Source organism: Pistacia vera, unplaced genomic scaffold (assembly GCF_008641045.1).
Source record: "Pistacia vera cultivar Batoury unplaced genomic scaffold, PisVer_v2 Contig59, whole genome shotgun sequence".
Lineage (NCBI taxonomy): Eukaryota > Viridiplantae > Streptophyta > Magnoliopsida > Sapindales > Anacardiaceae > Pistacia > Pistacia vera.
In genome coordinates, this window is record NW_022196434.1 from 713,956 (window position 1) to 741,601 (window position 27,646).

At 35.8% G+C, this 27,646-nt stretch overlaps 6 protein-coding genes across 10 annotated transcripts; 2 read left to right on the forward strand and 4 right to left on the reverse strand.

Annotated features, from left to right (window-relative positions):
- Positions 1–4,030: 4,030 nt before the first annotated feature.
- Positions 4,031–5,147, reverse strand: LOC116109829 (mitochondrial import inner membrane translocase subunit TIM23-2). Its single transcript, XM_031396065.1, has one exon. It carries the CDS (start codon positions 4,984–4,986, stop codon positions 4,423–4,425), a length of 564 nt encoding a protein of 187 aa, XP_031251925.1. The 5' UTR covers positions 4,987–5,147; the 3' UTR covers positions 4,031–4,422.
- An 884-nt stretch (positions 5,148–6,031) lies between these two features.
- LOC116109825 (cell division control protein 48 homolog C) lies at positions 6,032–10,900 on the reverse strand. Of its 2 annotated transcripts, none has more exons than XM_031396058.1 (10): positions 9,855–10,900; positions 8,782–9,398; positions 8,007–8,195; positions 7,641–7,757; positions 7,410–7,514; positions 7,218–7,283; positions 7,049–7,113; positions 6,759–6,960; positions 6,497–6,634; positions 6,032–6,418 (listed from the first exon to the last, which is right to left on the reverse strand). In XM_031396058.1, the coding sequence occupies exons 1-10, from the start codon at positions 10,747–10,749 to the stop codon at positions 6,371–6,373; spliced, it is 2,442 nt and encodes an 813-aa protein (XP_031251918.1). In that variant the 5' UTR covers positions 10,750–10,900; the 3' UTR covers positions 6,032–6,370. The 2 variants fall into 2 exon arrangements, with proteins under 2 accessions (XP_031251918.1, XP_031251919.1); XM_031396059.1 differs by having other exon boundaries at positions 8,007–8,159; positions 9,855–10,899.
- A 692-nt stretch (positions 10,901–11,592) lies between these two features.
- Positions 11,593–18,108, forward strand: LOC116109808 (uncharacterized methyltransferase C3H7.11-like). 4 transcript variants are annotated; one of them, XM_031396037.1, is made up of 11 exons: positions 11,593–11,817; positions 11,915–11,989; positions 12,529–12,633; positions 13,008–13,115; positions 13,189–13,260; positions 13,353–13,403; positions 13,863–13,925; positions 14,030–14,154; positions 14,768–15,001; positions 16,252–16,439; positions 17,467–18,108. In XM_031396037.1, exons 1-9 carry the CDS (start codon positions 11,626–11,628, stop codon positions 14,829–14,831), a joined length of 855 nt encoding a protein of 284 aa, XP_031251897.1. In that variant the 5' UTR covers positions 11,593–11,625; the 3' UTR covers positions 14,832–15,001; positions 16,252–16,439; positions 17,467–18,108. The 4 variants fall into 4 exon arrangements, with proteins under 4 accessions (XP_031251897.1, XP_031251898.1, XP_031251896.1 ...); XM_031396038.1 differs by lacking the exon at positions 17,467–18,108 and having other exon boundaries at positions 14,030–14,174; positions 16,252–16,822; XM_031396036.1 differs by lacking the exon at positions 17,467–18,108 and having other exon boundaries at positions 16,252–16,821.
- Positions 15,061–16,097, forward strand: LOC116109809 (tRNA N(3)-methylcytidine methyltransferase METTL2-like). Its single transcript, XM_031396041.1, has 3 exons — positions 15,061–15,175; positions 15,280–15,404; positions 16,018–16,097. The coding sequence occupies exons 1-3, from the start codon at positions 15,137–15,139 to the stop codon at positions 16,079–16,081; spliced, it is 228 nt and encodes a 75-aa protein (XP_031251901.1). The 5' UTR covers positions 15,061–15,136; the 3' UTR covers positions 16,082–16,097.
- On the reverse strand, positions 17,559–21,738 carry LOC116109756 (U-box domain-containing protein 35-like). The gene is made up of 9 exons (XM_031395982.1): positions 21,567–21,738; positions 21,317–21,414; positions 21,042–21,163; positions 20,488–20,742; positions 20,004–20,301; positions 19,792–19,893; positions 19,176–19,652; positions 18,083–18,850; positions 17,559–17,636 (listed from the first exon to the last, which is right to left on the reverse strand). The coding sequence occupies exons 1-9, from the start codon at positions 21,736–21,738 to the stop codon at positions 17,559–17,561; spliced, it is 2,370 nt and encodes a 789-aa protein (XP_031251842.1).
- A 153-nt stretch (positions 21,739–21,891) lies between these two features.
- LOC116109757 (U-box domain-containing protein 35-like) lies at positions 21,892–26,169 on the reverse strand. Its single transcript, XM_031395983.1, has 9 exons — positions 25,998–26,169; positions 25,748–25,845; positions 25,473–25,594; positions 24,919–25,173; positions 24,444–24,732; positions 24,232–24,333; positions 23,616–24,092; positions 22,523–23,290; positions 21,892–21,975 (listed from the first exon to the last, which is right to left on the reverse strand). Exons 1-9 carry the CDS (start codon positions 26,167–26,169, stop codon positions 21,892–21,894), a joined length of 2,367 nt encoding a protein of 788 aa, XP_031251843.1.
- Positions 26,170–27,646: the final 1,477 nt, after the last annotated feature.

Below are 27,646 nucleotides of genomic sequence, written 5' to 3' on the forward strand. Positions count from 1 at the left end.
CCAAGTAAGTGGAAGGAATATTGAGATGGGCCACCAATTTCAATGAACATTACTTGTCTAGTTTTCTGCAAGAACAAAATAGAGACCAATTGTTTTCATTACACTGCATTAACCGAATTAAATCTCTTACATAAAAGATGATGTGCCATTAATTGGCTGATTTCACTATACTATTAACCGACTGAAATCTCTTCTAGAGTGCAATCATCTTTTGGAATTTATAGTTTGGATCTTCTAGTTACAATAACGTGAACCATTAGAGGTAAAAATAATTTGGGACCCCTTTGTTTCAATATTATATCTCTATCTTATTCTATTATTATAAATGTATTTGTTTTAATATTCTCAAAATCTTATTCTATTTTATTCATCTCACAAAACATTAATAATTACCTTCCTCGTAAAAGATAACCCAATTTTTTTTCTTTTTAAAATACTATTCTAAAGATCATCAAATAATGAACCAAATTTATAATCACAAATTGCGAGTGTGCTAGTGATGGTTCATCAACAAATCATAAGCCTATAGAAAGATTAACAACCTCTCTGCTTTGGATACGACAATATACTAAAAATAAATTTAGACAGATCATGATAAAGGTTGCAGGCACAAAAAGCAATACGAGACCAACAATAATAGGCAAGATAACGGGTTGCCAAATATTTAGTTCAGATGCCAAAGTCTTTGGCTTTGCATATCCTTGAAAATATTTTCCTGAACTGAATCTATTACTGAAATCCTATCCTCTAAACATGATGAAATCACATATTGGAAGAAATTCATGAGTATGTCATAGAAGAGAATATAGTAAACGTACATTCATACTTCTACACAAACAAGTCTCATAGCACAATGAATTTGACATACACAATATATCCTTAGGGATGAAGCACTATGATTTGAAACACATTTGTATGTGAAATGAGAACCAAATTCTGGGGACTTGACAAAAAGCCTTGCATCAACAAAGCTTGATTTTAGTGATTCTGAATATTTGACAGTATCTTTACACAAGGATTACGCCCAAAACTTTTGTACACATTTTTACTTCAATGTGTGCATTTAAACTAATGAGAGAATCAACAATGCAAAACAATCTGAATCACATTTATAAGTGGGATGAATACCATAACCCTTTCAATCTCCACTGAGTCTGTCAACTTTGCCTGGCTGATCTTTGTTCTACCGAATTAATATGATATTAACCAACCAAAGTTCATACATATTATAATACAAACTCTGAACATCAATCAACAACCTACCATTGACATCAGAGTCACAAAGTCATGAAAAATAACAACACCACACAATTAGACAAACCATGAACCATTCATATTACATGCTAAACATCCATTTAACAACTAGTCTCAACCAAGCATAAACATCCTTATTCCACACAGCTCTATCATCAGTCAACCACAAAAACAGCAATCCAAGTGATGTTCCCTTTAAATCAAGTTCAACTTTACTAACAGCCACGTTATTCTCTTTTGAACACAACTGAGAAATTAAACAAGAAAATCTATATACATCCCCATCTGAGACTCATTATTTTAACAGTTACTTTGCCTTAAATTTTGAAGAAACGGCCAATTCAACAAATAACAAATCAAAATAAAAAACAGGTATCCAAGCATAATAAATGAACTTAATACTTTCCATTCCCATCAAAAATCATCATTCGTGTTCTTAATCACCACATCATTATTAATTACATTAGAACATGCCAAAATCACTAACTGNCATTTATATTCCATCTCCATAGCAGTAATATATCCCAAATTTCTGACAAGTAAATGGAAGGAATATTGGGATGTGCCACCAATTTCAATGAACATTACTTGTCTAGTTTTCTGCAAGAACAAAATAGAGACCAATTGTTTTCATTACACTGCATTAACCGAATTAAATCTCTTACATAAAAGATGATGTGCCATTAATTGGCTGATTTCACTATACTATTAACCGACTGAAATCTCTTCTAGAGTGCAATCATGTTTTGGAATTTGTACTTTGGATCTTCATAGTCATGATAACATGAACCATGAGAGGTAAAAATAATTTGTGACTCTTTTGTTTCAATATTATATTCCTATTATATTCTACTATTATATCCTAAAAACTCATAAATGCATTTATTTCAATATTCTCAAAATCCTATTCTACTCTATTCGTCTCACAAAGTATTAATAATTATTTTTCTCTTAAAGGTAACCCAATTTTTTTTTTCCCAAAATACTATTCTAAAAATCATCAAATAATTTCTGTATTAAAACCCAGACCGAACCGACTAATTAGACCAATTCGACCCGCACCCGATAGCTTCTTCGGTCTGGTTCAGGGTTTAGGGGGGTATTATAATATTTCAAATTTATAGGGACTACTTTTGTTATTTTTAAGGGTGTTTTAGAGATATATCAAAAGTTTACAGATCAATTAGTTATTTTTTGGAGCATTTTTGAAATAAATAAAAATTTTAGAGACTAATTTGAAAATTTCGAAGGATATTTTTGTAATATACTAAAATTTAAGGGATTAATAATAATTAAAAAAAAAATTATTGCTGACGTCACCGGTCCAACCAATTGACCCGTGACCTGAACAGCAAAACGGGTTACCCTCTGGTCCAGGGTTTTAAAACAATGCAAATAATGAACCAAATTTATAATCACAAATTGCGAGTGTGCTAGTAATGGTTCATCAACAAATCATAAGCCTATTAGAAAGATTAACAACCTCTCTGCGTTGGATACAACAATATACTCAAAATAAATTTAGACAGATCATGAAAAAGGTTGCACGCACAAAAAGCAATATGAGACCAACAATAATAGGCAAGATAACGGGTTGCCAAATATTAGTTCAGATGCCAAAGTCTTTGGCCTTGCATATCCTTGAAAATATTTTCCTGAGCTGAATCTATTGGTGAAATCCTATCCTCTAAACATGATGAAATCACATATTGGAAGAAATTCATGAGTATGTCATAGAAGAGAATATAGTAACTAGTAAGCATACATTCATATTTCTACACAAACAAGTCTCATAGCACAATGAATTTGACATACACAATATATCCTTAGGGGTGAAGCACTATGATTTGAAACACATTTGTATGTGAAATGAGAACCAAATTGTGGGGACTTGACAAAAAGCCTTGAATCAACAAAGCTTGATTTTAGTGATTCTGAATATTTAACGGTATCTTTACACAAGGAATATGCCCAAAACTTTTGTACACATTTTTACTTCAATGTGTGCATTTAAACTAGTGAGAGACTCAACAATGCATTGCAACAATGCACAACAATCTGAAACGCATTTATAAACTAATGAGAGACTCAACAATGCATTCCAACAATGCACAACAATCTGAAACACATTTATAAGTGGGATGAATACCATAACCCTTTCAATCTCCACGGCCCTCCCACGCCACCCCCCCCCCCCCCCCACCCCCCCCCCCCCCCCCCCCCCCCCCCCCCAAAAAAAAAAAAAAAAAAAAAACAATTTCTCCATTTAGTCTGTCAACCTGTCTGGCTGATCTTTGTTCTACCGAATTATAGATATAACCAACCAAGTTCATACATATTATAATACAAACGCTGAACATCAATCAACAAACACATTGACATCGAGTCACAAAGTCATGAAAAATAACAACACCACACAATTAGACAAACATGAACCATTCTGATTACATGCTAAACATCCATTTAACAACTAGTCTCAACCAAGCATAAACATCCTTATTCCACACAGCTCTATCATCAGTCAACCACAAAAACAGCAATCCAAGTGATGTTCCCTTTAAATCAAGTTCAACTTTACTAACAGCCACGTTATTCTCTTTTCAACACAACTGAGAAATTAAACAAGAAAATCTATATACATCCCCATCTGAGACTCATTATTTTAACAGTGACTTTGCCTTAAATTTTGAAGAAACGGCCAATTCAACAAATAACAAATCAAAATAAAAAACAGGTATCCAAGCATAATAAATGAACTTAATACTTTCCATTCCCATCAAAAATCATCATTCGTGTTCTTAACCACCACATCATTATTAATTACATTAGAACATGCCAAAATCACTAACTGCAAATCAGCTTTTAGTTCTAAAGCCACAGCTAACAGGAAAAAAAAAAAAAAAAATTACAAAACAACACAGAAATAAATTCCCACTCAAATAACTCCTAATAGAAACTTGGAAACTTTCGATTCAGTCATCAGTGTCTTTCATCACCGAAGTAATTATTTATTACATCATAACACTAAAACTATATATATCTATAAATTAATCAATTTCATGGCTCATAATTCATAATTCAATCAGAACATTCACTCATCAATGGAATTTTTTTAATCTCTATCAGGTCAAAATTGAAACTTTCTCAAAGAAACCATACAAATCCCTCTCAAATCGGAACATATCTCTTCATCACCTGCTTCGCCGCCACTGCCGCACCCGCCGCCAGTCCACCAAGCGCACCCGCCACCGCCGCCGACCTCACACCTCTCGCCGCCCGACAGACCGCCCCAGTCCCGAGCCCCGCCGCCACACTACTCCAAACATCATCCCTATCCGTAAGCGCCACCACCCCACTCTCCATCCCCGCGTAAATCAACCCGATCACACCGACCCGGTTTCCCCATGACCGACCCGAATGCCCGGAAGAATTCAAAACCCTATTAACCTGCAACTTCAACGTGTCCCCAGGCTCCATCGATTTAAAAGCGGAGAACAACCCGATGCCTGCGCCGGTAATAGACCCCCCCAAGTAAGCCGTCCCGGTATAAAAGGTGAGATTCTCCCCCCACGAACGGCGCTGGCGGAGGCTCTCCTCAGGGAAGAGGAACTCCGGGGAGGTGGGGAGTTTGTAAAGATTTTGGCTGGGGATGTTGAGGTCGGCGTAGGGGTTGTAGAAGCGCGCGTTGGGGTCGCGCTTGTCGTCCGATCCGGGTGTGTGGTGGTAAGCCATGTATTGTTGGGATTTTAGGGTTAGGGTTTGGCTTAGAAAGAGAAAGAGGCCGTTGAGTTGAGAGAAAGAGAAAGCAGAACTGATTGGAAATTAAAGAAAATGCCGAGAAGGTGTGAAGGTTTCCTCTGGTTTTTTCGAGACACGTCACACGTTGGCTGACCTATTAGGTCTCTTTATTGAAAATAAAAATAAAGGGTATTTTTATTAAATTTAAAAAGTATTTTCATTATTTTTTATTTAAAAATTAACGAAACTATTTTTTATTTATAAGAAAAATGTTCTTTAAAGTTTAAAATAAAAATACTGTTAGCGATACTCTTATTGTTAGGTCTAGGAAACTAGTGGGCCTAAATGTAACTTTATTATAATGGGTAAAAATGTAAATTTCCTTCTTTTCTTATTCTTCAGTGATTATCTAAAACAGTTAAAACCTCTAAAATATGAAAAATCCCTTAAATAAAAAGGTATATTACATCCCTCAATTAATCTTTAGGAGATTAACGTAACAACATACTGGCACAACCTTTCACTTAAATCGGACATTTCAACTAATCTTCAAGAAAGACTAGTATAACAACCCATTGCCACAGCCTTTTATTTAAATCGTAAATACTCAGATGGAGAATCAAATTTGAAACCGTATACCTATTTATACTCTCTCTCCAATACGCGCTGACCATTGAGACTACACAGGGATGGGTTTAAAGAGTAATACTCTTTTGATTGAATTTCTTAAGATAGAATATAGAAGGAAAGATGGGGATTCATGATGTTTGCTGTCGACATAAAAAATTAACTACATTTTATCAGTATATATTATACTAGACTGAGAAAAATAGACAAGAAAGATGTAGTCAACGAAGAATAAAGATGATGAAAATCGAAAATGATAAAGTCACTGAAAGTTGTGCACCGATTTTATACACCGAATGACGTGACAAAATCCTGACCGTCTATTAATATTCAGTTAAAATTAATCAATAGTCATGATTTTGCCACATCATTCAGTGTGTGAATTCGGTACACTATTTCGGTGACTGTAGTATTACTCGATGAAAATATATTGTATTCAATAGCTTAGTAAATGGCTAATTACATGACCTCTTCTTCTATCAATCCAAGCTTTTCCAAGGACTCAAAAACTCCCAAGTTTCCAATCAAAAAAGAAGTGCAAAATAAGCCAAAAAAAAACATGAATCTTGGACCTAAATCACTACAAAAATTTTTCCCATGATGATGGAAGTGTCCGAGTTTCTTTCTCGACACCAAAACATACTATAGAAACATGGCAACATTGATGGATTCTTTGTTGCGCAATTCAGTCAACGAGAAGAATTCGCGCATCTGGAACTAGCTTGAGATATCTGTCATTAACATTTTCTTTTCATGCTGCTTTTAAGCTCTCCGACAAAGCCTGATATCTCTGCTTTTGCTGTATTTCAGATGGTAAAATGTGAGGAGCGAAACAGGAGTTTATTGAATGGTTAAGGGTTAACGGAAAGAATCATACCTGGTTGGAGACAGATGGTGTGATTTTACTTAGAGCTTGTTCAAAATGAGTTATCTTGATTGTGAATGGAGTTGGATCTGAGGAGCTTTTGCTTAACATTACTTTCTCTTCCAAAGCAGCCATTGCAGCTTCATTCATCTGGCGACAGTTAAATAAATACAGAAGTTAAGAAAGGGTGAAAATAAATTTCAGTATAAATGTTCTACAAGATTATATTCAAGCGAATACAGGGTAAAAAAAGAGTGATAAAAGGAAGACTAACCAGTGCAGCAAGATCAGCTCCACTTAAATTTTCACAGGCCTTCATATGTGCAATGGCAGACAAATCCACACTGGCATCTATAGGCTTCTTCCTCGCAAGAGCTTTTAAGATCAATGCACGCTCATCCGGAGTGGGCAGAGGGACGTAAAGAAGCTTACCAAACCTACCAGGCCTTAAGACTGCACGATCCATCACATCAGGCCTGCCAACAGAAACACCAGATTGAAGGAAAAAGATAAAGAGTGGTCCTTACCAAAGCAAATTGAAAGAAGGCAAATAATATGCTGTACCTATTGGTGGCACCAATGACAAAAACACCCCGCCGCGTCTCTGCTCCATCTAACTCTATAAGTAACTACAATTGTAAAAAAAAAATGGATTTATTTCGTCTGTATTGGATAATAGATTGTCAGCACACCATGATTCTGTTTATAGATAGTCACTGCAGATCATATTAACCTGGTTCAAAAGTCGCTCAACCACCCAACCCCCTTCTTTCCCACGCTTTGTTGTCAGAGCATCCACCTAAAGATAATGAAATGAATAAAAACCATTACACAACAATGTAAAGCAATAACCAACACTTGGAAATGTAAATTAAAAAGAAACTCTAACCAGAACTCCCAACTTTCAAGGAGAGGAGCCACTAACCTCATCAAAGAAAAGTACGCATGGTGAACAAGTTCTTGCACGACTGAATAATGTACGAACTGCCAACTCACTTTCTCCAACATATTTATTTAGGAGCTCAGGGCCCTAAAATAGCCAAATCTTTTATGATAAAATTAACCATAAAAATGCATAAATAAAAAATCTAGCACTAAAGCACCAAAAGGAGCTTCTTTGAGAACTAAGAAAAGAATTAAGGTCAAGGGAATTGACCTTGATGTGAATGAAATTGGCTCCTGCCTCATTGGCAACAGCCTTGGCAATAAGTGTTTTACCACAGCCTGGTGGCCCATAAAGCAGAAATCCTGTCTCCAGATCAACCCCAAATCCCTGAATAAGCAAATAAATTCAAGAGTCAGAGAATTAATCCAAAATTCTTCCATATGGATGTTTTAATCAGTAATGATGTGTCTAACCCTTTTAGTATTATTTCATTCCTAAATTCTTCAATTTTTTCTTCTTTTCTTTTTGGGATGACTCATCCTAATCTTATATTTTCATCTTTTGTCCCTTTCAATAATTATACATTTTGAGCAAAGAAAAAAAGAGATAAGTAAAATGGCAATCATTTATAATAACCTCATACTCCTCTGGAAATTTTACACGCCTAACTATGTAGCGGTCAAACTCATGTCGTAAGAAATCAAGCCCGCCCACATCTTCCCATTTAACATTTGGAATGCTAGAGAATCCTTCTCTTCTTGATGAGGGTTGAACCATTTTAGCTGCTTCCTGACGGATATGACAAAAAGAAATTGGCTCTGTCATCTTAAACAGTCCAATCAGCAAATGCAGTTAAAGTAATTTTTACCACCCCACCAAAATAATAATAATTAACAATAAAATCTGAAAGTCAGTAACATAAATTAGTATACCACCAAGTCCTGACAAATATATCAAACATGACCACATAACGCATTGCATATAACGACTTTCTAGATAAGACATTTGTATACTTAGATTCAAGCATATCCTTATAATTCATTTGTGTGCTTAACTACGTGCTGCAGCAGAAGGCAGACAAGACAAAGAATGGCAACAGTATGGTAAACACTAGAAGAAAGAAACTTATGAATTAGTAGTGGAAATAGCACTGAAAATGGATGCACAATTTAACTTCCAATATAGTTCCTAGAAAAACAGCAGCAGCTCAATACAAATAATGTAAAAGAACAACAGTTTGTCTTAGTCAAGTAATATTAGAAACAGAAACAAAGCTGCAAATTGAGGGTAAATCTAAGCAGATATGCAAGACGTTAGATCATAAGACTGAAATGAATAAACTAACATGCTAATCAGATACTGCTATTTTTAAGGGATAAAACAATAATTAAAAAGATGTAGCTCTACGTACCTCAAAATCAGCCATAGTTATTGTAAGCCTATCCATCTCTTCAGGCAACCATGGTTGCCTCCACCACTCATCAGTATGTTCCTCAGATATAGAATCTTTAGAGAGCTCAGACTTTCTTTGGTCTATGATTCTTTTCATGGCAAGGTTTCCAGCCTTGTTAGCAAGGGCTGCCAGATCAGCTCCAACAAACCCTGGGGTAGACCTGGCTATTTTGACAAGATCAAAAGACCCCTCGACTCTCAGATTTTTGGTAAGCACAGAAAGAATATGTATCCTTGCAGTCTCATCTGGAACACCTAGAACAATCTCACGATCAAATCTTCCAGGCCTCCTCAGTGCAGGATCAACAGCATCAGGTCTGTTAGTAGCTCCAATTACAAGAACATAACCAGGTCTTGAATCAGAGTTATCCGAGTTAGAATTCTCATCGCTTGGTTGTACAAGTCTATGAGATTCATCCATGCAAGTCATTAGTTGAGTCACAATCCGTCTCTCCATCTCCCTCTGAAGATTCTCTCTTTTAGAAGCAATTGCATCAATCTCGTCAATAAATACAATAGACGGTGCAGTCCTGTATGCTTTAGAGAAAAGATCTCGGATGTTTTCTTCAGAAGCACCTGAGATTTTCAGTATATTAAAAAGGGATCATAAACATGTGGCAGTACCATACAGTACGAATACCAAAAACTTCTGATAAAGTACCAACACATGGTAAAACACATAGCTAAAGGAGATATATTAAGCAATAAAAGGTTCCATCAAGTAACATTCTAGATAAATATCACTTTTCAGCTGAAAATATATAGGTCATGTTTCAACGAAATGCTAAGAAGTTCCCAAGCAGAATGATAGACCATTATAAAGAAGCAAATTTCATATGAGACCAAATTCTTCAAACAGAAAATGATTACCAGAATAAACACTTCATATGAACCACAATTGTTTTCCCATATTTTCTTTGATAATAACTAAGCTCATCATCTACTACCTATTTAAGCTACACACAAAATCATCACAATCCCAATCAAAACAGCAAGATAACATCAACAAGTATGAGAAAACTAAACCGATACCAGATACACCGGACACAACTTCAGTAGCCGAAATCTTATAAAAAGGAACACCAGTCTCATTGGCAATGGCATGAGCCAACTTGGTCTTTCCACACCCAGGTGGACCGTGCAACAAAATCCCTGCCATTGGTCTCACTCCCAGCCACCGCGGCAACTGTGGATGATACAATGGCACAATCACCTCCATCTTCAACTCCTCCAGCACACTCTCCATCCCTCCCAAGTCCCTAAACCTTGGCCCCTCCTTCCCCTTCACATCCCCAATACCCGAACCTGAGCCCACTTCTCTCTTCATCTCAGCCTCTGACACTTTATTACTTCCATTAATTAACTCAACCTTCCTCTCACTATCTTCAATCTCTACATTCTTCTCTTCATTCTTCAACTTCGAATTACTCGAATATGTATGTCGTAACATAGACTTCATTAAATCAAACTCCGGCTCAACTTTCTCTCCATAAATAGCATCTTCCGAAGTCGAAACCGCTCCATCTTCTTCTTCTTCTTCCTCATCATCCGACTCCGAATCGGACTCCGAACTCGACTCGGACGACGTCGTATCACTCATTTTCCTTCGTTTAACATGCTGATTCTCCAACCTCTGTAGTCTCTCTTCGTCACCGTCAATTCTTCTCCTTTGATTCTTTTTCGGTGAAGCTGAAGCCGAAACAGCGCCGTTTGAAGTTGAATGTTTGTTCATGTTTCGGCGAGATGAATCTAGAGTTTTTTCTACGTATTTAGTGAAATCGTGTTCCTTTAGTCGTCTATAATCGGGGTAATTTGAACGGAGATCATCGACGAGTTGTTTGGTTGTTGAGTAAGTCTTCTTGCATGATTCGACACGGCGGAGGAGAATGCCAGCGTTGAAACTTCGGCCTCCTGTTCTTCTCCCCATATATTTCTTTTGTTTTCGAATCTGATTAGTTCAATCTCTCTACTTCTATACAAATTAAAGGTTTCAACCTTCAAAGGATGGCAATTTTTCCCGCTAGTTTCCGCCAAAACAACATTGCAGCCAAGCATAAAGTTTAGGGTTAACAGACGAAGAAGATACTCACCGACTGAAAACGACGGCGTTTAATGTTTTCATGTTTACGGTTAATAACAAGAACACCCCTCATGTTTCACGTAGTCAAAATTTGAGAAAAAATTTTCCTTTAGCCCTCATAGTTTATAGTTGTCTTATATGAGAAGAATATTTAGCATAAATAACTAAATTCTAGGGTTTTTATTTATTTAATACATAAAACTGACAAAAATGTCCTCACTTTATTAACAAAATGTTCTATCTTCTTATATTGTTAATCGAAAACGCTGTTTTTATTTATTAGTCTATCGTATCATTAATACTCGTTAAACAGTCGATTTTGAATTTGTTATAGATTTATGATCATATTATTCTTACAATCCACGTATTTTTTCCTTCACATTTGGACTTTATTATGAATTTTTGGTCGCAGTCTTTGTACAATCCTATTTTTTCTTATTTCATTGTCGAACTCTATTATTAATGTTTGATCATATTTTTTCATTCAATCCTTTTATATCTCCGTCTTCGGACTCTACTATGGATTTCTGATCACATTCTTCGTACAATTATCTTATTTCTTCGTTCTCTAAGCTCAAGGGTAAATAAAGAGGGGTCTTTTTGTAAGTTCGGACCCTTGTATGATATTTTTAAGAAGTACCAAAACTTTTTATTTTTCCAAATGATCCCCTATTATGATTTTTATTTCTGTCCCCAAAACCAAAGAGGTGGAAGAGTGATGAGATGAGAGGAGTCCCCCCCACTCTCAGTTACTCTCACAGCTCCTCATTCATCACCACTGTCAGTCGTCTGCACCGCCGATTTCGTCCAACGGTCGTCCACTCTCAGCTGCATAAATGTCAATCCTTAGAAGAACACTACCAGAGGAAAGCCAAAAAATACTGGGACAGCTTCTACAAACGCCACCAAAACAAGGTCTTTCTCTTCACTTTTATGTTTTTTCCCTTTGGTTTGACGTCAAAAAGGATAAGTCGTTTGGATATTTGAGTAAAGTGTGTTGGTGGGTTTGTAGTTCTTCAAGGATAGACATTACTTGGAGAAAGACTGGGGCCATTACTTCTCTGATGAACCTAAGGTTGTTTTGGAGGTATTCATTTTCAACTTTACAGCTTAAAATGTAACCTGTTATTATTGTTTTATTGTCACATCATTCATCGTTACTCTTTCGAGTGTCGCAACAGATTATTATTGACTTCTATGGTAAAGTTTCTAATGTTTAATGTTTTATTTGATAGGATAGGAAATTAAAGTAAAAAAATTTATGATTACATGAATGCATTTTATGATCAAGAAGGCAAAAAGATAAGATTCTTTTAATGATTAATGTTATCAAAATTTTGTATTTTTGTGATCTTAACGTGTGCGATAATGTAAATATAAGAGCATTAAAGAAGCCAAGTGAATTAGTGATTGTTATTATCACCCATCTACTTGTAACTTAAACTAAATATGGTTATATGTTGACATTTGAAATGGTCACATAACTGATATTTCGTGACTCAATATCTGTTTGTTGAAAGTATTGTATGCTCAAATGTAATAACATGTTGGCATTTCGTTTTTAGCGGTTGTAAAACTTGTGTAGATATGTGTAAAATGGTTTTTTGACATGTTATATACTGGCAGGTTGGTTGTGGAGCTGGGAATACAATCTTTCCTCTTGTTACTGCATATCCCAAGCTTTATTTTCATGCTTGTGATATCTCACCTCAAGCCATTGAGCTTGTTAAGGTTTACCACTTTGTGTACAATGCATACTGAATATACATTTTGTTTTTTAGATTTCGCATTATGAATTATGCCTTGTACATATTTAAGATGCATTCTCTCATCTAAGTACACTTGTGTTAGTTTGAAGGCTTAGTAAACTTAGCAGTGGCATCGACTATGATTACTGTAATAATCATTAATATACCCCTCTATCTAGGTTCATACAACTTTTGAGGATTTTTGTGTTTCATTTGGATGCTTATAAAGCTCGTTTTCTAATCAATCCACGGGTGTGTGTGTTTCGTACTTGCATCATCACACTTCGTGAAGAGCCATGCCGTTTTAACTCTGAGCATGATGATTATACATAACTTTCACAACTTTACTGGATGCAGTCACATGCAGAGTTCAGACAAGATCGGGTAAATGCCTTTGTCTGCAATGTAATAGATGACAATCTATCTGAAAATATTAATCCTTCTTCAGTTGATGTTGTTACTTTGGTAAGAGCTGGCAATTATTCGAAAATAGTGGCTCTAATTTGTCTTTTGTGTTAATATCTAACATGTTGAACAGATTTTTATGTTGTCTGCAGTTTCTCCCAAGAAGATGTCTTTAATATTACAGAATATTAAATCAGTATTAAAGGTAAATGTTAAAATGTAACATGTTATTGGTTGAGACAGTTTCATTATATCTATTATCTCAAAATAACATGTCTTTCTTTTATCTACTTGTAGCCAAATGGTTATGTTCTCTTACGAGATTATGCTGTTGGAGATTTTGCTCAAGTGAGTTGTTTAATTGTTATTCAATAGTATTCTCCATTGGTCTTATTTGTGCTTGTCATTGGTGCTTGAGCACCTTCTGTACTTCCTTGCCTGCCTTTATTAAGTAACATTTTCTTGCTTTTAACAATTAAGGTTTGTATGCTTATTTGCTATGAGAAAAATTTCTCACCAGAGCAAATTTTCCTTTCCATATTTGGATTCTTACAAAGAAAAAAAAAAAAGAAATCCACAATCCATGGTATATGAGCGGGCAATTGTGATTCATAGCCCAAATAGAAAGGAGTTTATAATTGTATCAGTCTCTTTTCATGCTTTACCTGTTTTTATTTATTTAGATTTTTCTTATATAAATATTTTATTTTATTTTTTTTATCTTTTAATTGAACTTTTCTCTTGCCAGTACATGTTTATAAGTGATTGTTTATACCCTTACTTGTTAAATGCTGGTCAACTTATTAGGTAAAGCTTCAAGACAGAAATCAGATGATTGGTGACGATTTCTATGTCCGAGGTGATGGTACTGTAAGTATGCTGTGTGCCATGTGTAATATAATATTATAATATTTGTTCATTTCTGAAAAACAACATTCATTTTATAGTTTCTGATAATTCAATATATATTCCAGTGCTCATTTTACTTCTCTGAGGATTTCCTGTCAACCCTGTTTCTTGAAGCTGGCTTCAACACCATAGATATCAGTGTATACTGCAAACAAATTAAGAATCGTTCTCGGGATATAGCAATGGATCGGTATGTCGAGTTCACAATTTGTAAGCAATTGTTTATAAACTTTTTCTCTTAAATCATGAGTTGATATGTCTAAGCTTTCTTTTGATTAGCAATCAGGAGGGTCTTTCCTAAAGAGTAGCTGAGGGCATGGCGCTCTAAGTTTTCAAAAGCCCATCATGCTAGTTCTATGATTTACTTGGGTTCCCTTATAATTGTTCAAATCCACACGCTACATGGAAGATTAAAACAATTTGCAAATATGGTGTATAAACTATGGCCTGGTCATGAGTTACAACAAATAATTTGGCAAAAAGACGTATTTATTTGGTTGATGCTTACCTGGAACTTACAGTTGATAGATTTTCTACCTTAATTCTGTTAATTTGATGAACTTCATTGAAGAAGCAGGAGGAAAGTGTGAGAGCAAGACAAGAATAGAATGATAAAACAGCGGTAAAAAGATATGCACACAAAAACACATTCTTAGGATTATGTACAGAAACTCTTTCAAATCTGTTTAGGAACCATAAAGAAGTGGTTATGCTATGGAAAAGAGATCTTTCCAGCATTTTATCTGTTATTTTTATCTTTCTTCTTCCCATTTGCTTCTGTTTTGATTTGACTCTATTATCAGGCGTTGGATAAGAGCCATATTTAACAAGTTCAACAGCAATGCTCCAGATTCTGCTCTTAGTTAAGAAGCTAGATGATGATGTAATGATTCGTATGTCAATTGATCCAGTAATCCTCCAATTCAAGAACTGTGCTTTCCTGGTTTAGATACAAGAGATCTGTTTTGGGGTTAGACATGAACACTTCATGCGCTGCAAATTTGTTTCTTCCCTATTTTTGGACGTGAAACTTATAGGTACATTATTGNTTATTTTTTTTATCTTTTAATTGAACTTTTCTCTTGCCAGTACATGTTTATAAGTGATTGTTTATACCCTTACTTGTTAAATGCTGGTCAACTTATTAGGTAAAGCTTCAAGACAGAAATCAGATGATTGGTGACGATTTCTATGTCCGAGGTGATGGTACTGTAAGTATGCTGTGTGCCATGTGTAATATAATATTATAATATTTGTTCATTTCTGAAAAACAACATTCATTTTATAGTTTCTGATAATTCAATATATATTCCAGTGCTCATTTTACTTCTCTGAGGATTTCCTGTCAACCCTGTTTCTTGAAGCTGGCTTCAACACCATAGATATCAGTGTATACTGCAAACAAATTAAGAATCGTTCTCGGGATATAACAATGGATCGGTATGTCGAGTTCACAATTTGTAAGCAATTGTTTATAAACTTTTTCTCTTAAATCATGAGTTGATATGTCTAAGCTTGCTTTTGATTAGCAATCAGGATGGTCTTTCCTAAAGAGTAGCTGAGGGCATGGCGCTCTAAGTTTTCAAAAGCCCATCATGCTAGTTCTATGATTTACTTGGGTTCCCTTATAATTGTTCAAATCCACACGCTACATGGAAGATTAAAACAATTTGCAAATATGGTGTATAAACTATGGCCTGGTCATGAGTTACAACAAATAATTTGGCAAAAAGACGTATTTATTTGGTTGATGCTTACCTGGAACTTACAGTTGATAGATTTTCTACCTTAATTCTGTTAATTTGATGAACTTCATTGAAGAAGCAGAAGGAAAGTGTGAGAGCAAGACAAGAATAGAATGATAAAACAGCGGTAAAAAGATATGCACACAAAAAAACATTCTTAGGATTATGTACAGAAACTCTTTCAAATCTGTTTAGGAACCATAAAGAAGTGGTTATGCTATGGAAAAGAGATCTTTCCAGCATTTTATCTGTTATTTTTATCTTTTGTCTTCCCATTTGCTTCTGTTTTGATTTGACTCTATTATCAGGCGTTGGATAAGAGCCATATTTAACAAGTTCAACAGCAATGCTCCAGATTCTGCTCTTTGTTAAGAAGCTAGATGATGATGTACTGATTCGTATGTCAATTGATCCAGTAATCCTCCAATTCAAGAACTGTGCTTTCCTGGTTTAGATACAAGAGATCTGTTTTGGGGTTAGACATGAACACTTCATGCGCTGCAAATTTGTTTCTTCCCTATTTTTGGACGTGAAACTTATAGGTACATTATTGGCCTAGCTATTCTCAAATTTGATTTTCTACCATGGGCAGAGGACTCTTACGCTAGTGTTAAATTCAAACAAGTTCCGACAATCAAACTCAAGTGCAAACAAATGCTTGAGATTTGAGAACCTGAGAAATTCATGGAAAAAAGCTGTATATTTTGTCCAGTGCAAAATATATCTTTAGGTAGTATGAATGACTGATATCAAATGTATCTTATATTTTCAAGCAGCATTGATTGGCTCAATTATGAGAATACCAAAATCTTCTATTTTTACCTGCATCTGTCAATAGGTAGCTATATTTTGATCACTGATCTATAAGGGAATAGGAACATATTGGATATTCAAGAAAGCTGCAATCCATGAACACCTTAAAACTACTTAACAATTGTAACATATATGTTTTTTATTTGATTATCATCAAATTCAAGGTTCTTGTTATTATCCAGGTCACATAAAATGCAAGTTCTGATGTTTTCTGCAATCTTGCTTTGCTTGCCATCGTGTTAATATGAATTCAGTCTGTTGAGGGTGGATCCTCTCTTGTCTATTAGCAGTATCTACCTTAAGCTTGTCTTAGCATTAAACATTGGGGATCATTATTTAGTAAATAATTCTGAAATTTCTCCATCTTCCTTAAAGTTCACATGTTTATTTGTTCATTTAATTTTTTCGTTCTTGATGAAAAGTTACTGCACATCATGAATGATTGCATTAAAAAAAAAAAAAAAAAAAAGGGCATTTAAAAGTATTATAATCCTCTTCTTTAAGTGTTACTTGGGTAAACTGTTTGTTTAACTGGTTGAATATATCAGATCATTGATACAAGATTCTGACTTTTACAAACAAAAATTTACATAATAGCAAGGTCCAATCAGTGCACAAACCATACGTAACAACCTAAAGAGGGATGAAGAACAATCAATGGTACACTTGGAAAGGATGAATTGCATCATAGAACACGATTTGCATGCTCAGAATAGCTCTTTCAGGTATCTACTATCAGTTAAAGGTCTTTGAACATGAGCGTATATTGTTTCTAGTTTCTTCAACAGAAAAATGTCCAGGATATCAATCATGTGTTCAGGTCATCAAACAGGGTGCTCACTGTAAGAATATTATTTTCTTTATGAAAATGACTTGAATTTTACTATTTGATTCGAGGAATGAGGTGAACAACTTATGATTGTCCAACAACCTTGCGGTTGCAGGTTGTCTTGGTTTCCAACTGGGTTCTGATGAGGTGGAAGAGTTCTGGCTTTTCTGGTACCTGTACCGCATCCCATTATTCTGGTCATGGATCTCAGCAGTTTCCATCCCTTTCGCTTATTGATCTACGTTGAATTTCGATTTCCACATTAGGATTGTTTCTCATTCCTTCCTGATGTTAATACGTATAATTAAGAGCATACATCAGGAAATTTTTGAGGAATTTTGGAAGGTCTAGTAGAAAACATTTGGTGAATCACTTAGGGAATAAAAGATTAATCAACTCTATCTAAGTCTCTATCACTATCCACCGAGAGATGCTTACCACAGTAAGATCATATCTAGAGCAAAATTTCAAAAACCTGTGGCTCAGTTTTCTTCTCTGATAGCACTGCCCAAAAAAAAAAAAAAAAAAGGAAACGAAAGAGAGAGGTGGGACTGGGGCAAAAATTGAAGAATTTTATTGTGATTGGCTCATTTGGGGTCAAGATTCAGAATGGTTATTGTTATACATTTTCAGTTCAGTTCTCCTTTGTTATTTTGAAAAAATTTAATAGGATTCAAATGAGTATATGTGTAGATTTGCAAGTTATGGCATTAATTTCAGTAACAACTAACCTGATTTGCTTTTGCTATTTCTGGAAGCACAGAATAGATAGGACTTGATGGAACAGTTAAGTCACCGTAACTGGCTTCAGTTTCCAATTCAAGATCTCTTAGCCGGATCAGCTCTGGCAGCACGACTGTGGCGAGATCTGGTCTGTCCCTTTTTCTCAGCTCACAGCACTGCAAAGCCAATTTGGCGAAAGATAATGCCCCCTCAACAGGCCAATCACTCACTGTCGGATCAAGGATCCTTGAGATTGTTTTGTTCTCAATGGCCTTCTCGACCTGGTGGGTCAGACCCATTGGAGGCTTTGCTGTAATAATTTGTAACAGCATCACACCTAATGAATATAAATCTGATTTCACACCCAGCATTCCTGTTTGTTGATACTCTGGATCTATGTAACAAAATGTACCAGCTGCTTCTGTCATGTAATATTGAGTGAAACTATCAGCTGTAGATTGTGGAACTAGCCGAGCCAAGCCTACATCACATATCTTGCTTGTATAGTTTCGGTCTAAAAGAATATTTGCAGGCTTGAGATCACGATGAACGAGGGGTTCTGGTTTGTTTTGGTGAAGGAAAAGAAGGCCAGTGGCAATCTCAACAGCTATATTGAAACGTGTGCTCCATGGGATTGAGGGAGTGTCACCTTTCTGGAAGAGCCGATCTTCTAAGCTTCCGTTTTCCATATGCTCATACACAAGACAACCATACTCATGGCAGGCACCTAGGAGGATAATTATATTTGGATGTGTCATGCTGCCTAGAACCTCAATCTACATGAAACAATCATTATGAGTACAAGAGAAAGAAAAAGAGATTAGGTTCTGAGACAATTACACAATACATGATTACAAATGCAATGTTTGTGACTTCTTTGATCCTTGATTTTTTTCAAGTTGTTATGTTATTTCTTCTGTGACATATTTGGCAAGGAAACTGGTATCAAGGCAGGTTATTATGAGTAGTTGGCTTGCGAGATTGGAGATTGTTTAAGTAGTTTGGCATGCCTAACAAAGTAGCCTGTATTAGTAAAATCTACTGTTTATAGTTCATTCTTCAACTCATCTACTTTCTGCAATAACAAGAAATAGAAAATACCTCTTGTTGGAATTGTTTCAGTCCCTGTGATATGTCTGGTCTCAGGACCTTTATGGCGACAGCTTTGTGATCAATTATGGCTCTATAAACAGGTCCATATGCCCCTTCACCAATCTTCTGCGACGGTGAAAAGTAATTTGTTGCAGTTTCAATCTGTTCAATAGTGTATTTTTTATACTGAATATTTTTCTGAGGCAATGCTTCCCTTGCTCTCCTCTTTTCTTCTGCTTCATACATGTCATTCATTTCTGTTATCTTTCTTTTCTGAGTCTTCAAGTCTGTTAGATACTGTGTTGTCTGTACTGCTTTCCTGGCGGCTCTGCTATTCTGTTCCCCTATCTCGACCATATCAAATGTAGCCTGTTCTGCAAGTCTGGCTTCCTCTAACTTTCTTGATTCCTCCAGCTTCATTTGTTGAAGCTTCACTGCAGCCACTTCCACAAGCCTGGTTCTCTCTAACTTTTTTGCTTCTTCTATCTGCAATTGTTTAAGCTTTATTGCCTAGTAACATAAAGAAGACTTCTAGGTTTGAATTGCAAAGAACTTATTGTAGGAAAAGTTCCAGACAAAAAATCTTCATAACCATTTATCTGGTCAAATTTATGTTCTGTCTTACCCTCCCTTTTGCTTCCCTAGCTTTCTTACAAACTGTGTTGTACATGTCCATGGATTGCTTCAATTCCATCCTTAACCTCTGTATCTCGGCATCCAAGCTTTCCTGTCACGTCACTTGTGTCAAGGAGCACATAGATTTGGATAACTGTCTTACTATAAAAGCTGTATTGATTATTTACAATTCCCCTATGAATTTCCGTATGTTATACTTACAGTGGTTACAGTGGTTGCTGGTGGTTGAGGGGATAAAAACTTTCCGGGACTCTTAAAAGCAATTGCATTATCTAAATTCTCGGATATGTCTGCTGATTGAAAGCTAAGTGACAATGATAACTCACTTCTATCTGAGACTGATTTCATATTGAACGAATCTGGCATATGACTTTCTCCTGTGAGAATCGATGATACATTTGAACTGAACTTTCCATGTGCAGTTGTCTGCACAGTTTCAATGCTGGTGGAGTTTTCGTCAGTTACTTCTGTTGTCAGACTGTCACAGCTAAGCTCACTTCTGCATGATCACACAACATTGAGTCAAAAAGAAACATGAGGGACATCTAAGTGCAGAGAATGGATGAACTTTCAGGTAAAAATAAATATTAACCGAGGAAACATGAAGAGGGTTGAGGTTTTGGCAATTGAAATGTTTGTTATATCAGCCCCCTGGAAATAAATAAGCTCTTTGTTCCTAGGTTACCTGTTTATCTCAACAGGGGTTGCAGTATCAGATTCAAGGTAAGAGCGAAGGTCCCTATGACATTGTTTCTTCAAATTATTGCCATCACCATTTGGTGACTGTGGCTGATGCTTCTTGTCGTCATTGACTGGTGACTGAGGCTGACTTGGATATCTGGTTGTTTGTGCTTTTCCTTTGGATGATACAACATATACTGTACAAGTTTCTGGAGCAGATTTGAGTAAGCTGGATGCCACATCCGGATATCTAAATTTCCTGTGTGGATACAAATTCTATATGTTAGATGTGTAAACTCTGAACTCTTGAGATTCAAATTTCTGGCTGGCAGTGCATTTATGTCTACTAGTTATACAGAACAATGCCGCCAAAACAGCATGATTTCTTGCCTTTTCTTGAAGTTGCAGATGCAATTTTGTATCTAGATGTTATGCTCATGGCCAATATTGGGAAATTCAGAAATTTGATACAACATTGAAAATGTGCTCATGGCTAATATGTTTCTATTTGTGCAGGTGCTTTTGAATATTGAGGAACACAGATAAATTGATAATGACCTCATTAGACCATGCCGGCTGGAAGAACCAACAACAATATTGTCAACGAAGTTGCTAGTTGCATAATGAATTACTGCATTTGAAGCATCAGTGTCATGGAGGACCACCTCCTTCGCCGTAATCTGAAATTCCAAGAGACATGAACAATAAGTCTTTGCCTTTGAGGACTAAACCAAGGTGAAAACAAGAAAAAATATGCAGGCTGGGGATAGAATCAATTCAACTTGTTCAAGTGAAACATCAACATTATACCAATCAAACGGCTGATTACTCACCCCTTTTCGAGCACAAAACGCTCTATAGGGAAGGAACAAATGCTCCAATTCATCATTGTCTGGCGGGCGACCTCCTTTAGCAGCAGTAGCAACATCCTCTGCAGGATTCAAATGACACAAATCAAACACATTGGAAAATGAAGAATGGTCATGGATAATACTGTAAAGCTGGGGATTATTTCCAGTAATATTATCGAACTGATTAGCCTCTTTTTACACTAATGATGCAACAAAAGGGAGAAATACTTACTGCTATTCAAGTTATGACTTTGAACATAAAGAAAAATGCATATTGAATCTCCCTTGTATAGAAGATTATCCATTGCCCATTTAACTGCACACTGGCTGTTCTTTTCTTTATCAATCACAATGAGGGTGACCTCATTATTTCTGTTTACTGTAAATGAGTTTATCAAAGTCATAATACCAAATTATTCTCTCCTGTCTTTGAACCTTAAAGTCTCATATGAATTAATGATGAAGCGTTAAACTTAACCACTCTCCTATTAGTCTTCAAGTTTGTTGAAGGAACATCACTAAATTTGGCAGGCCTATTGCTATGATTTACTGTGATATCAAATCAAAGATAAACCAAGCAATGCAGCTCCTTCACACCCCTTCTCCTCTCTTTTCTCCTTATAGGGCTTGAGGAAGTTGAGCTGATAGAATGTAAACCATTAATCTTTCTTTAGTGTTGATGGTTAGAATTGAAATTTAAGTTTTTTTGAAACCATAAAGGAGTTATATTTGTTGGTTGCCAGTTGTTCTGTGTAACATAAAATGACTAATAGTGGATAATGTAGTTGGTTTTATTTACTCTACCTAGTAGAAAACATTTGGTGAATCACTTAGGGAATAAAAGATTAATCAACTCTATCTAAGTCTCTATCACTATCCACCGAGAGATGCTTACCACAGTAAGATCATATCTAGAGCAAAATTTCAAAAACCTGTGGCTCAGTTTTCTTCTCTGATAGCACTGCCCAAAAAAAAAAAAAAAAAAGGAAACGAAAGAGAGAGGTGGGACTGGGGCAAAAATTGAAGAATTTTATTGTGATTGGCTCATTTGGGGTCAAGATTCAGAATGGTTATTGTTATACATTTTCAGTTCAGTTCTCCTTTGTTATTTTGAAAAAATTTAATAGGATTCAAATGAGTATATGTGTAGATTTGCAAGTTATGGCATTAATTTCAGTAACAACTAACCTGATTTGCTTTTGCTATTTCTGGAAGCACAGAATAGATAGGACTTGATGGAACAGTTAAGTCACCGTAACTGGCTTCAGTTTCCAATTCAAGATCTCTTAGCCGGATCAGCTCTGGCAGCACGACTGTGGCGAGATCTGGTCTGTCCCTTTTTCTCAGCTCACAGCACTGCAAAGCCAATTTGGCGAAAGATAATGCCCCCTCAACAGGCCAATCACTCACTGTCGGATCAAGGATCCTTGAGATTGTTTTGTTCTCAATGGCCTTCTCGACCTGGTGGGTCAGACCCATTGGAGGCTTTGCTGTAATAATTTGTAACAGCATCACACCTAATGAATATAAATCTGATTTCACACCCAGCATTCCTGTTTGTTGATACTCTGGATCTATGTAACAAAATGTACCAGCTGCTTCTGTCATGTAATATTGAGTGAAACTATCAGCTGTAGATTGTGGAACTAGCCGAGCCAAGCCTACATCACATATCTTGCTTGTATAGTTTCGGTCTAAAAGAATATTTGCAGGCTTGAGATCACGATGAACGAGGGGTTCTGGTTTGTTTTGGTGAAGGAAAAGAAGGCCAGTGGCAATCTCAACAGCTATATTGAAACGTGTGCTCCATGGGATTGAGGGAGTGTCACCTTTCTGGAAGAGCCGATCTTCTAAGCTTCCGTTTTCCATATGCTCATACACAAGACAACCATACTCATGGCAGGCACCTAGGAGGATAATTATATTTGGATGTGTCATGCTGCCTAGAACCTCAATCTACATGAAACAATCATTATGAGTACAAGAGAAAGAAAAAGAGATTAGGTTCTGAGACAATTACACAATACATGATTACAAATGCAATGTTTGTGACTTCTTTGATCCTTGATTTTTTTCAAGTTGTTATGTTATTTCTTCTGTGACATATTTGGCAAGGAAACTGGTATCAAGGCAGGTTATTATGAGTAGTTGGCTTGCGAGATTGGAGATTGTTTAAGTAGTTTGGCATGCCTAACAAAGTAGCCTGTATTAGTAAAATCTACTGTTTATAGTTCATTCTTCAACTCATCTACTTTCTGCAATAACAAGAAATAGAAAATACCTCTTGTTGGAATTGTTTCAGTCCCTGTGATATGTCTGGTCTCAGGACCTTTATGGCGACAGCTTTGTGATCAATTATGGCTCTATAAACAGGTCCATATGCCCCTTCACCAATCTTCTGCGACGGTGAAAAGTAATTTGTTGCAGTTTCAATCTGTTCAATAGTGTATTTTTTATACTGAATATTTTTCTGAGGCAATGCTTCCCTTGCTCTCCTCTTTTCTTCTGCTTCATACATGTCATTCATTTCTGTTATCTTTCTTTTCTGAGTCTTCAAGTCTGTTAGATACTGTGTTGTCTGTACTGCTTTCCTGGCGGCTCTGCTATTCTGTTCCCCTATCTCGACCATATCAAATGTAGCCTGTTCTGCAAGTCTGGCTTCCTCTAACTTTCTTGATTCCTCCAGCTTCATTTGTTGAAGCTTCACTGCAGCCACTTCCACAAGCCTGGTTCTCTCTAACTTTTTTGCTTCTTCTATCTGCAATTGTTTAAGCTTTATTGCCTAGTAACATAAAGAAGACTTCTAGGTTTGAATTGCAAAGAACTTATTGTAGGAAAAGTTCCAGACAAAAAATCTTCATAACCATTTATCTGGTCAAATTTATGTTCTGTCTTACCCTCCCTTTTGCTTCCCTAGCTTTCTTACAAACTGTGTTGTACATGTCCATGGATTGCTTCAGTTCCATCCTTAACCTCTGTATCTCGGCATCCAAGCTTTCCTGTCACGTCACTTGTGTCAAGGAGCACATAGATTTGGATAACTGTCTTACTATAAAAGCTGTATTGATTATTTACAATTCCCCTATGAATTTCCGTATGTTATACTTACAGTGGTTGCTGGTGGTTGAGGGGATAAAAACTTTCCGGGACTCTTAAAAGCAACTGCATCATCTAAATTCTCGGATATGTCTGCTGATTGAAAGCTAAGTGACAATGATAACTCACTTCTATCTGAGACTGATTTCATATTGAACGAATCTGGCATATGACTTTCTCTTGTGAGAATCGATGATACATTTGAACTGAACTTTCCATGTGCAGTTGTCTGCACAGTTTCAATGCTGGTGGAGTTTTCGTCAGTTACTTCTGTTGTCAGACTGTCACAGCTAAGCTCACTTCTGCATGATCACACAACATTGAGTCAAAAAGAAACATGAGGGACATCTAAGTGCAGAGAATGGATGAACTTTCAGGTAAAAATAAATATTAACCGAGGAAACACGAAGAGGGTTGAGGTTTTGGCAATTGAAATGTTTGTTATATCAGCCCCCAGGAAATAAATAAGCTCTTTGTTCCTAGGTTACCTGTTTATCTCAACAAGGGTTGCAGTATCAGATTCAAGGTAAGAGCGAAGGTCCCTATGACATTGTTTCTTCAAAATAGTGCCATCACCATTTGGTGACTGTGGCTGATGCTTCTTGTCGTCATTGACTGGTGACTGAGGCTGACTTGGATATCTGGTCGTTTGTGCTTTTCCTTTGGATGATACAACATATACTGTACAAGTTTCTGGAGCAGATTTGAGTAAGCTGGATGCCACATCCGGATATCTAAATTTCCTGTGTGGATACAAATTCTATATGTTAGATGTGTAAACTCTGAACTCTTGAGATTCAAATTTCTGGCTGGCAGTGCATTTATGTCTACTAGTTATACAGAACAATGCCGCCAAAACAGCATGATTTCTTGCCTTTTCTTGAAGTTGCAGATGCAATTTTGTATCTAGATGTTATGCTCATGGCCAATATTGGGAAATTCAGAAATTTGATACAACATTGAAAATGTGCTCATGGCTAATATGTTTCTATTTGTGCAGGTGCTTTTGAATATTGAGGAACACAGATAAATTGATAATGACCTCATTAGACCATGCCGGCTGGAAGAACCAACAACAATATTGTCAACGAAGTTGCTAGTTGCATAATGAATTACTGCATTTGAAGCATCAGTGTCATGGAGGACCACCTCCTTCGCCGTAATCTGAAATTCCAAGAGACATGAACAATAAGTCTTTGCCTTTGAGGACTAAACCAAGGTGAAAACAAGAAAAAATATGCAGGCTGGGGATAGAATCAATTCAACTTGTTCAAGTGAAACATCAACATTATACCAATCAAACGGCTGATTACTCACCCCTTTTCGAGCACAAAACGCTCTATAGGGAAGGAACAAATGCTCCAATTCATCATTGTCTGGCGGGCGACCTCCTTTAGCAGCAGTAGCAACATCCTCTGCAGGATTCAAATGACACAAATCAAACACATTGGAAAATGAAGAATGGTCATGGATAATACTGTAAAGCTGGGGATTATTTCCAGTAATATTATCGAACTGATTAGCCTCTTTTTACACTAATGATGCAACAAAAGGGAGAAATACTTACTGCTATTCAAGTTATGACTTTGAACATAAAGAAAAATGCATATTGAATCTCCCTTGTATAGAAGATTATCCATTGCCCATTTAACTGCACACTGGCTGTTCTTTTCTTTATCAATCACAATGAGGGTGACCTCATTATTTCTGTTTACTGTAAATGAGTTTATCAAAGTCATAATACCAAATTATTCTCTCCTGTCTTTGAACCTTAAAGTCTCATATGAATTAATGATGAAGCGTTAAACTTAACCACTCTCCTATTAGTCTTCAAGTTTGTTGAAGGAACATCACTAAATTTGGCAGGCCTATTGCTATGATTTACTGTGATATCAAATCAAAGATAAACCAAGCAATGCAGCTCCTTCACACCCCTTCTCCTCTCTTTTCTCCTTATAGGGCTTGAGGAAGTTGAGCTGATAGAATGTAAACCATTAATCTTTCTTTAGTGTTGATGGTTAGAATTGAAATTTAAGTTTTTTTGAAACCATAAAGGAGTTATATTTGTTGGTTGCGAGTAACATAAAATAACTAATAGTGGATAATTTTGTTGGTTTTATTTACTCATTTCTCATAAAAATAAAAATAAAAATAAAATTATCAACGACGCGTTTCTCAAATCATGATATAATATCTAGTAACATGACCGAAGAGTAACATAGTGTTATCTTAACTAGGGTTAGTGTGTTCGCTATAAAGAAGTTGAATGAGCTAGTTACGAGTTTGTTTTATGTTGTGTCGTTTAACATATATAAACATAATATAATAACATTATTGGAGGGTAACGTAGTGTTATTTTAACTAAAGTTAGCGTATTCGCTATAAAGAAGTTAAATTTTTAGTTGTAATTTGTTTTATGTTGTGTTGTGTAACATAAACATATCAAAGTAATATTATTAAACGGTTACGTGATGTTATTTTAACTAAAGTTAATGAATTTGTTATAAAGAAGTTGAATTTGTTAGTTGCGAGTTGTCTTATAACTTAAAAATAACTATAATGAACAATATCGTGGATTTTATTTAGCATTTTCTCATAAAAATAAAAAAAGCCAACATTTGACGTATCAATCATTGGATCATGATCCGAAGGATAAGGCAATATCCTACTTCATTAGGGAAGATCCCTCTGTCTTCTTTTGGGCCCAATTTTGAACCAAGAGAGAAGCCCAATATGTTACACTTCTTGGGCCTTCAAGCTCTCCCCAGCCCATGAACATTTTTTATTTATTTTATTTTATTTTATTTTGGATAAATATCCACCACAAAAATTTACAAGAATAGATTCTTGAAAAGGTCCAATTTTAATAATTTATTCTTTGACCTTCAAGCATAAAAGTGTGTCATGTTTTTGTATTATATCCTAGGCACTATTCAAAATTACAAAAAGTATATATATATATTTCTATTATTGACAACACAGGAACATAAAAATTATAAAATATATGTATATAAAATATATAAGAATTTGACTTTTATACTTGTTTAATAAAATTTCAATATATATATAGATTGACTAATAAAAGAGGGTATATTTCTAATTTTAGGGTAATTTATCGTTAGAGGTATACCTTTGAATCATCTTAATAGTTCACATTGAGATAACGTTATCCTCTCCATACAATACCTAGCTATTACATCTATACTTATTGTAATA

Excerpts from the sequence above, each read along its gene's own strand:
- LOC116109829 (XM_031396065.1), bottom strand. The coding sequence starts at position 4,986 with ATGGCTTACCACCACACACCCGGATCGGACGACAAGCGCGACCCCAAC.
- LOC116109825 (XM_031396058.1), bottom strand. The coding sequence starts at position 10,749 with ATGGGGAGAAGAACAGGAGGCCGAAGTTTCAACGCTGGCATTCTCCTC. Across the intron at positions 7,284-7,409 it reads GCGTACTTTTCTTTGATGAG|GTGGATGCTCTGACAACAAA; the intron begins GTTAGTGGCTCC and ends CATTATCTTTAG. Across the intron at positions 6,961-7,048 it reads GTCATTGGTGCCACCAATAG|GCCTGATGTGATGGATCGTG; the intron begins GTACAGCATATT and ends TTCTGTTGGCAG.
- LOC116109808 (XM_031396037.1), top strand. The coding sequence starts at position 11,626 with ATGAGAGGAGTCCCCCCCACTCTCAGTTACTCTCACAGCTCCTCATTC. Across the intron at positions 12,634-13,007 it reads AAGCCATTGAGCTTGTTAAG|TCACATGCAGAGTTCAGACA; the intron begins GTTTACCACTTT and ends TACTGGATGCAG. Across the intron at positions 13,116-13,188 it reads CAGTTGATGTTGTTACTTTG|ATTTTTATGTTGTCTGCAGT; the intron begins GTAAGAGCTGGC and ends CATGTTGAACAG.
- LOC116109809 (XM_031396041.1), top strand. The coding sequence starts at position 15,137 with ATGATTGGTGACGATTTCTATGTCCGAGGTGATGGTACT. Across the intron at positions 15,176-15,279 it reads ATGTCCGAGGTGATGGTACT|TGCTCATTTTACTTCTCTGA; the intron begins GTAAGTATGCTG and ends TATATATTCCAG. Across the intron at positions 15,405-16,017 it reads CGGGATATAACAATGGATCG|GCGTTGGATAAGAGCCATAT; the intron begins GTATGTCGAGTT and ends CTCTATTATCAG.
- LOC116109756 (XM_031395982.1), bottom strand. The coding sequence starts at position 21,738 with ATGACTTTGATAAACTCATTTACAGTAAACAGAAATAATGAGGTCACC. Across the intron at positions 20,743-21,041 it reads AGCCGGCATGGTCTAATGAG|GAAATTTAGATATCCGGATG; the intron begins GTCATTATCAAT and ends GTATCCACACAG. Across the intron at positions 20,302-20,487 it reads ACCCCTGTTGAGATAAACAG|AAGTGAGCTTAGCTGTGACA; the intron begins GTAACCTAGGAA and ends GTGATCATGCAG.
- LOC116109757 (XM_031395983.1), bottom strand. The coding sequence starts at position 26,169 with ATGACTTTGATAAACTCATTTACAGTAAACAGAAATAATGAGGTCACC. Across the intron at positions 25,846-25,997 it reads AAGTCATAACTTGAATAGCA|AGGATGTTGCTACTGCTGCT; the intron begins GTAAGTATTTCT and ends TGAATCCTGCAG. Across the intron at positions 25,174-25,472 it reads AGCCGGCATGGTCTAATGAG|GAAATTTAGATATCCGGATG; the intron begins GTCATTATCAAT and ends GTATCCACACAG.